The following is a 9,713-nucleotide window of genomic DNA, read 5'->3' on the forward strand; positions in this document are numbered from 1 at the left end:
GCGACGGGCATTCTGACACTGGGGGAAACTGACTTGGTGTCACTGACATCCCCAGTGACCCCAATACAGTGATTATTGCTAATAAAAAGCACTGACACTATACTAATGGCACTGGGCATGCAGGGGTTAACATCTGGGGCAACCAAAGGGTTAACTGTGTGCCGTGTGTCATTTTACATTATGTTCTGTGTGTGCGCTTCACTATAAGCACACTGCTTTGCATGGCTGTGCACAGCCATGCAAAGCTGTGTGCCAGAGCTGACAGGGAGGAGAACTGTTTTGATTACTAACAGTTCTCACCCCTGTCGGAGATCCTTGGAAATCACCGGCCGGGGCCCGGTGACTGACAGCTGCAGCCGCAAATGGATGCGCAGGTAGGGTGCGTACACTCCCCCTACCCAGAATGCCAAATCATGTATGTATATATGTGATTTTGCACTCAGCTGCCGCCCTGTAGCAGTATTTCTAGTAGTGATTAATAAACCCACAACAGTAAAATCAGTGTGTATATGCAGTAAAGCATGCTTGTTATACTCACAGTGGAACTTAAGGGATTAATCCTCCACATTGTGTAAAAAGGCTGTTTGTCCTGTCTTCTCTGATCCTCCCCTTCTTCTACTGCCCCAATCCAATAGAACAGAGCTCTAGGAGTCAATCTGCACATGCTCAGTTTAGTGCCTATTGCTAGAGCTTTTTTTCTTTGGGAGGGTGCATGTGATCAGCACAGAACCAATCAGCACTGTCCAGACAGAGGGTTATGCAGCCTCATAGGACAGTCAGAGGAGAATAAAAACTCCTACAAGCTTTATCATGTGCTCTGCTGGACACTGAAAGAAGTTACAAGACTGCTCTAACTGCTGATGAGAAAAGGTATTTAGAAGATTATATTTACAAAAATAATTGCATTTCCATGTTATGTGTACTGTGGGAGACCAGATATATTGAATGCAGGGTCCTGGGTTTAATAAACACGACAATGATTTACTTGGCAACCAAGGTATCCATATTATTATTATATTACAAGATTTATGTAGCGCCAATAGTTTGCTCAGCGCTACAATATAACGGAAGACAATACAGCAACAATACAGTTCAATACAAGAGGGATAGCTTACAATCTAGGATTAGTTACAGCTCATAGATTTCTACAGTACCAAGGACGACAGTGCTCAGATTTACTTCACCATGTTACGGAAAGGGTAAAGAGAGAATAATAGGGATATGGGATAAATCATATTGGAGTATCACCCAAGGGAGTCATTGTAGACGGGTCAACCCATATATCCCAAATTATGGAAAATTTCTTGGGACAACCCCTGGATCTATACAGCGGTGATGCTGAATTGAGCAGATTTTGCCAGAAGTCAAGTGTAGGCGCTGTTAGAGCCTTCCTGGCCGCTTTTGTAACGATTTTCTAACTGTGTATGGCCAGCACTAGCTTCTCTATAGGGTCTATGGTGAAAACGTACACAGTGTCCTTACGGCTCAGTGAAAACTGATGCCAGGGTCACATGATCAGGTAAAGGCCACTCCCCCCAGTAAACGATACATATATTTCCCTGCTCTCTCAGCAGTCATGTGACAACGTCACCGACAAGACCCCGCCTACCCGACCACCGGGGCGTGCTCTCCAAATCTGCCAGCTGATTGGTGAGAAGAGCCATACATCCCGCCCTTATGGGTTGGAAACGTCACTGCCGGCCAATCACCGAGCGAGGTGGTGTGTTTACAGTGCGGCTACCAGCTGGTTCAGTGTCCAGGCTTTGTTGTGGCATTTTCGACGTGTGTCCAGTTACCTCCATAAAACATCATCATGTCCGCCGATGTGGAGAGTCTGGCCGTATTTGAGCGGGATCACTACGATGAGTACGAATACTACAACCTGAAGGAATACGGCTGCGGGGCTGGGGGGAAAGGCAGGACCAAGAAGGAGATCGAACAGAACGGAAACCGCCACGTACCCGCCGGACACGAGAGGAAGATCGAAGAGAAGCTGCACAACAGCGAACTGAAGCGACGCAGGAGCCGGAGCTCCTCCAACTAAACACGATGTACACTCAGGTGACTGCCCGTGTGTCATTGTTACTGCAGCCATTAGGGGGCGACACAGCTCCTCCTTTATAAATGGTCATCTGTCTATACAGCGATTTGCTGCAGTGCCCCTGACCATATGGTTCTGTAATTCATGGACAGAAAGTTAGGGCTTCTTATAGATTTCTAAAATTCCCATGTTTGTGGATCAGTGGGTAAGTGGCTGACGTGTAGCACTACCTTGGTGATTCACTCCCTCCATCATACAGTGGATTCCTGCAGACTTTTAGATCTTGAGCAATTGCTGTGAGAATGTGAACCACTTCCATAGGGAGAACTAAATAATTGGAGGGAATGTTTGCCGACTGATTGCCTGAAAACTCCTCCTGGGTTAATTAGCGCGTCCCCTGACACTAGAGGAAAGGTTTCCTGATGGTAAGGTATGGCTGTGTCCCCGAGGAATGACATTATCACAGTGACATTCTGGGACCTGGAATCTTGGGACAGCTGTGATAAAATTCATTAAACCAAAGGCACACTCCTACATTAGCAGCAAATTAAAATATATGTGTGTGTGTGTGTATATATATATATATATATATATATATATATATATATATATATATATATAATTTTTTTTTTTTTTTTTTTTTTCTCACAGAAGTGAGTACACCCCTCACATTTCTGTAAATATTTGATTCTATCTTTTCATGTGACAACACTGAAGAAATGACACTTTGCTACAAAGTAAAGTAGCGAGTGTACAGCTTGTATAACAGTGTAAATTTGTTGTCCCCTTGTGAGGGGTGTAATCACTTCTGTGAGATACTGTATATATACATGCTGTATTGCCAAAAGTATTGGGACACCCCTCCAAATCATTGGATTCAGGTGTTCCAATGACCTCCATGGTCACAGGTGTATAAAATCAAGCACCTAGGTATGCAGACTGCTTCTACAAACATTTGTGAAAAAATGGGTCACTCTCAGGAGCTCAGTGAATTCAAGTCTAGTACTGTGATAGATTGCCACCTGTGCAATAAGTTCATCCATTAAATTTCCTTGCTACTAAATAAGCAACTGGGAACAACAGCAACCCCGCTACGAAGTGGTAGGCCACGTAAAATGACAGAGTGGCATCAGTGCAGGTTGAAGGCACAGTGCGTAGAAGTCACCAACTGTCTGCAGAGTCAATAGTCAAAGACTTCCAAACTTCATGTGATCTTCAGATTAGCACAACAGTGAGTAGAGAGCTTCATAGAATGGGTTTCCACGGCTGGGCAGCTGCATCCAAGCCTTACATCACCAAGGGCAATGCAAAGCGTTGGATGCAGTGGTGTAAAGCACGCCATCACTGGACTCTAGAGCAGTGGAGACATGTTCTCTGGAGTGATGAATCATGCTTCTCTGTCTGGCACTCCGATGGACGTGTCTGGGTTTGATGGTTGCCAGGAGAACGGTACTTGCCTGACTACATTGTGCCAAGTGTAAAGTTTGGTGGAGGGGGATTATGGAGAGTGGTTGGGCTTTGTCTCTTAGCTCCAGTGAAGGGAACTCTTAAGGCGTCAGTATACCAAGACATTTTGGACAATTTCATGCTCCCAACTTTGTGGGAACAGTTTGGGGATGGCCCCTTCCTGTTCCAACATGACTGCACACCAGTGCACAAATCAAGGTCCATAAAGACATGGATGAGCGACTATGGGGTGGAGGAACTTGACTGGCCTGCACACAGTCCTGACCTCAACCCGATAGAACACAATATATAGTGTGTGTGTGTATGTATGTATGTATGTATGTATATATATATATATATATATATATATATATATATATATATTAGCGTGTAACCACTTCAAGTCTGATATTCCTCTCCTCCAAAAAAAATCTTTTTTTCTCTTTTGTTAGAAAATTACTTAGAACCCACAAACATTAAATAATTTCTAAGCAGAGGTTCTAGAGCAGAAAATGGTGGTTATTGCATATTTTTTATATCACACAATATTTTCAGCACTTTTTAAAATGCAAATTTTTTGGAAAAAATACACTTTAGTGAATGTTAATGGACAAAAACACAATATAATACCCAACTGTTTGGTAAAATGTTACAGCGAGTAAGTGTATACCAGACATGTAATGTTTTAAAATTGCATCTGCCATGGAACAGCACCAAACTATGGTACTTGAAAGTCCCCATAAGCATCACTTTAAAAGCTTTTACAAGTTACCAGTTTAGGGTTACACAGGAGGCATAGCACCAGAATGATTGATTGCTCTTACTCTGACGTTCTCTCACATATGTGGTGCTATTGCATTCTACATATGCTTGGGGACTGACATTCACATTTGTGCGTGAGCACGGGTGAAGGGGGGGGGTGCTTTCCATGTTTAATTTTATTCTTTGTTAAAATTAAAACCATTTTTACACGGTTTCTTTAATAATTTTATTTTATCAACTTTATTGCTATCACAAGGGTTGAACGACATCCCTTGTGATAGCATGGGCCGTGACAGATCTTCTTTATGGAGATATCTGTGGTCTATTTAGACCCAAGATCTCTCCTCTGGGCTTCATTGCAGCTGATCAGACACAGATCGTTCTGATCAACTGTTTCACTAGCCAGTAAAGGTCAGGTACACCACCATAGTGTTAGGAACAAACATCAGTTTCTCTCACTGTGTCCGGAGCCAGAAGCCATCGGTTGCATCCTTACCAGACTCCCCAATCACTCAGGAGATCCTAGTAAAGGGGGAGGACCCTCACTTCCACCACCTGCAAAAGCAATCCATCAGCTCTTTTACAGAATCACCGGCTGAAAAGAAAAAATCATCGCTGGATGGGAAGCGGTTAAAGATGAACTTTACCCCCTCCCTCCCCACATGTTTACTCTCACACTTGTTATGTCTTCTCTCCAGTTCCCATGCTCATCCAGCACTGCCCTGCAGCAATGAGCTTTTTAGGTGTTCTAACCCAGGTCCCACCTTCCATCTTTGTCCCCGTCAGTGAACATGAGCCTGCTGCCTCTTTCAGGCATAATGACATGCACATGCCCAAGATGATACACACCTGTTCTGCCCATAGCTGCTGTGTCTGTATTTCAACAGCTTCCTGGGATATGTGATGTGGATGTCTCAGAGACTGTGGGAGAAGGGACACTTCACTCTCACTCAGGCAAGAAGGGTGGCAAGGGGAGTAGGGCTGAATAATATAAAAAAAAAAAAAAGTAAAGTGGTTGGGAGAGAGGGAGGAGTGCAGGAACCTAAAGGGGAGTAAAGTTCCATTTAAACCACTTAAAGCAGAAATCCAGCTGAAGAAAAAAAAAAGTCAGCAGCTACAAAAACTGTAGCTGCTGACTTTTAAAATACAGCCACTTACCTGTCCCTTGGTCCAGCGGTGTCCTGACCAACGCTGGTTTCACCGGCCATCTTCTTTCCCTGGTGCTGGCATCTTTACTGTAGGCACCCGGCTGTGACAGCTTGCGGCTTCACAGCTGGGTGCCCACTGCGCATGTGTGAGAAGCGCTACACTTTTTGACTGGCCTGTAGTGTTCTGGGACCTGTCATCCCATGTCCCAGAAGACGACGGGGAGAGGGGAAGGACAACCTCCTGTTCTGATCGCCTTCTGGGACCTGTCAAATTTGGGTACCCGCTCCCCAAAGGTGCCAATCCTTAATGGGGAGCGGGGGAAAAGGCTTAAAGCGGAACTTCCCCTTTTGGGTGGAGCTCTGCTTTGAGTACCAGGCCACAGTTTTCAGTGCTGTGATATTTTGACTGACAAATACTCGGGTAACACTACACTTAAATTAGTTATAGATCCATTTTTGAGAAAGTGAGGTGTTTTTAGTGGTATTTAATAACCAGTGTTTTATTTTTGTGTGGGTTTTTTTTTTTACTATGAAGACCAAACAACTGTTTACTTAGTTTTCTCTTTAATTCCTTTTCCTTAAAATACATAATTATGGAAGTGGTTAAAAAGAACCTGTACTTTAGCCATTTAATGTATTCTTGATAGCTTACAGGAACTTGTAACACTTCTGATTTGTCCACTGGAGACCAATAAAATACTCTGTAATGACATAGTAGAACATTTTGAGTTTCTCCTATTATATATCAGTTTGTACAGGATTTTTGTTGGACTCTAGTGGGCAGAAGTCCAGGAACCCTAGATGGAGAGAGCAGAATTTTAAACCCACTCATAATGTTGACCTGAATGACCAAAGTACAAGTTTGCATTAAAGTGTTACTAAACCCAGGACCCTGCATTCACTATATCCAGTCTTCCACAGTACACAGATCATGGAAATGTAATTATGTTAGTAAATATAAAAACTGCTAAATCAGTTCACTTACAGACTCACATTCCATTCAAAAGGGAGGAGGGAAAACAGGAGAAACAAAATGGCTGTCAGTGTCCATGTCTCTATGCGCACAATTGTCACATGCCCCACTAGGTAATGTGTTCCTATCAGAGTGCCACACTTACATAAGGTGTCCCCATCACATTAATTTTCCTAATCAGAGTGCCCTATTTACATCAGTTGTGCCCATCAAAGTGTCCCTTTCCATTATATTTCCCCATCAGCGTGCCCCTTTACATCGTGTGCCCATCAGAGTGCCCCTTTCTACAATATGTGCCCATCAGAGTGCCCCCTTAACATAAAATGCCCATCTAGTTATACTAAGGGGCACGCTGATGGACATGTTTTATGTTAAGGGGCACGCTGATGGGCATGTTTTGTAAAATGTGTGGGCATAAAATGTGCCCATCAGTGTGCCCCTTAACATAAAGTGTCCATCAGCGTGCTCCTGTAATTCTCGGACATACACACATTGCATATCTTGAAGGCAGGCAGGGAGCTGGAGATGGCAAAGGTAGCAAGCTGCACTGGGTGGGAGCTGTGCCTTGCTGAAGGTGGCGGGATGTGGTGCTCGCGTGACTATAGCTTGCTGGCAGGCAGGACAAGGCATTGGGAGCCAGGAGCGATAGCGGGGGGCAGGGCGCACACGCAACGTCATTGATTGCTGGGACGCCTGTGGCCCCAGCAACCATTGACTGCTAAGCAACGGGGATCTGGCATTTTACACTGGCGGGCTGACGGTCCGAACAGGAGCGTTGCTTGGTCCATGTTCTGACTGCAGTCTGCCTTTTATTGACTGCTGGTGTACACCATTATGTTTTGGGCTCCTCCCATCCCCACCGATGCATGCTCCACCAAGGCGATTAGTGCCTCTTGGGCTCCTAAACTTCAGGTTTCTGTGTCTCAGGTTTGCGAGAAGGCTTCTACAAGTTCAGGTTTTGCATCTTTGAATGCTTGTCTTGGCTGCTAGGTTTTGCAGGCTGCTGTTTAAGATTCCATGTTTTTGGTTTGCCCACGCCTTCTTGAGACATTGCTTTGGGATGTCCCTATGGGCATTATTCAGAAGAACTGTGTTCATGTATGAAAGTAAGAGAACAGAACTTTTTGTTATTCACCATAAAATCCCTTTCTCGGAGTTCATTGACTGCCAGAGCACCGACCCCTATTTTTTGTCGAGTTTATACTTCTGACACTGCTTTTGCAACTAACTGGCTTGCCTATAGCAGAGAAGGGGTTTACACCAGTTTGGACTGCCCATAGGTGTATTTTTTTTCTGCCTAGTGTCCTACTTCTGTAGATGGCACCATCAATGCTTTAATCAAGAAGCAGAGTTGCTGTGTCCATCAGTGAACTCAGAGGGGATTTTATAGTGCATAACAAATCCAGTTTTTTCATTATAGGTGCAGTCGTGATTTCAGAAGCTGTGACTCCCCTGTGTCAGAGTGCACGATAACGAGGCTGAATTCATGGAGTCAGGATGTCAGCCACCAGCTTCCATTGCCCCTCTCTTGTTGGCACTCCCTCACATTTCCTGCAGCAGCTGCTCACCACTGTGGAGCATTTACATTGCTCTTTTGCAAATGGTATGCAACATGTGGAGGCAGTCTTGTGTTTAGCTTTTACTTCCATTTGGGTACTTTTTGAGTCACAGATCGTGAACATGCAAGTTGTAAATGGGTAGCAAAAGTCCTTGATGCTTTGTTTAGGTTAGTGACAGACTGCCTAGAAACTTCAACGATTGTCATGTGATGGCCACATGGTTATCATATTACCATATTTTTTATGACCTGGGCACTTAAAAGAATCGGTCAACATAAAAAAAAAAGACATGATGGCACAGGATTTGACGCTGAACTCCACCTTCCTTGTGGCCTCAGATGGTTGTATTTCATACTTTTTGGGGAACATTTATCAAAACTGGAGCAGACAGAAAATGGAGCAGCTGTGCATAATCCGCTCCTACCTTCAGCCTGTTTAGTTAAACTTTTGAAAATGAAATCCAGAAGGAGATTGGTTGCTATACACAGCTGTTCCACATTTGATAATTTCCCTTCTGTGTTTTTAATACTCCATTTTTCAGAAGTCTTCAATGGTGTGTACTGGTATGGCAATTTGTCTCCAGCATGGGCGCATATAAGAAATCCGGGTATGGTTTTTTAGAATAGTTGCATCAGTCCAGCTGGGACCAGTGTAGGCATTCATATGCTGTACCTGTGGGTTCTCTGTGGCAGTTGGAAGTCAATGTAGTAGCCTCCACTACTACAGCGATCACTGCTATCTTCTGGGTCCTGTGCCTAAGAGCTGCCCTGCTGCATAGTAACCATGGTGCTCACTCAGCACTGGTGCCATTCATATGCCTTGCATTTTTCCTCTATGAATGCAATGCAATCTCTGATTGGACTAGGAGGAACAGAGTATTCATTATGCAGTAGGACAGCCACGAGACACAGAGACCTGGATAGCAGTAATCACTATAGTAGTAGAGACTGCTATAGCGATTTTCAACTTCCACAGGAATTTTGGCTTATGCATGCTGTATAGGATTTTACTGATTGGGTTTAGATTTGCTTTAAGTTTCTTTTTCTCTTTCAGGTATTTGACTTGTGCTCAAACTCCTTTCGACCTGCCTCTGGTGTTTGATGTTCTGTTAAGACGCCGGCCTCGCCTTACGGAAGAACGCTTCCCTGTTTTTTTCCACAAAGCAGTGCTGTGGACCCTAACTGCATCGTGATTTCTTCATGAGTTGAATGTGTTGCAGTTGCATAGCTTAAGCTGCTGTTGGAGCTTTAACCAATAGAAAAGGGTTCTAATACCCTGCATCTTACTGTATACATGTAGTAGTCTTTTGTATGTAGTGATTAGTCCTATAAAGGCATGTTTTATATTTCACTTAGACCAACAAATAAAAATATTTAATATTTTAATTATCTGAAGCTCTTCTTTTTATGTAGGCAATCTAATGTGATTGGATTTGTCTGACCTTTCTTCCTTTCTTTTGACTTGTGTAGTTTGATGTAAGAGTGAACCTCTAATTCACTTCACATTCTGTTTTCCTATTGACCTTTTGAAGGTTGGACTTAATTTCAGGGTGTGACCACCATAGAGATCCACAGAATGGTTCATTGGAATAGGTAGAGGTAATGGTGACAGGTGCTTGACTCTCCTTGTCATAGAAGGCAATAGTGATAACAGCAGGTTTAATAACTTTACAAATCAACTGGTCCCCTAGACTGTGGCCAGCAGAGGTTCCATATAAACCTAAGACCGATAGAAACAAGTTGTATCAGACAATTGTCCTCCTTAAAGAGGTAGTTCACCTTCTC

The 9,713-nt window shown here is 43.7% G+C and overlaps 1 protein-coding gene across 1 annotated transcript; it reads left to right on the top strand.

Annotated features, from left to right (window-relative positions):
- Positions 1–1,679: 1,679 nt before the first annotated feature.
- On the top strand, positions 1,680–9,314 carry NUPR2 (nuclear protein 2, transcriptional regulator). The gene is made up of 2 exons (XM_089668465.1): positions 1,680–2,061; positions 8,983–9,314. Exon 1 carries the CDS (start codon positions 1,814–1,816, stop codon positions 2,042–2,044), a length of 231 nt encoding a protein of 76 aa, XP_089524591.1. The 5' UTR covers positions 1,680–1,813; the 3' UTR covers positions 2,045–2,061; positions 8,983–9,314.
- The last annotated feature ends 399 nt before the right edge of the window (positions 9,315–9,713 follow it).

This window comes from Staurois parvus, unplaced genomic scaffold, assembly GCF_062004578.1.
Source record: "Staurois parvus isolate SC_StPar_1 unplaced genomic scaffold, SC_StPar_1.0 ptg000058l, whole genome shotgun sequence".
NCBI lineage: Eukaryota > Metazoa > Chordata > Amphibia > Anura > Ranidae > Staurois > Staurois parvus.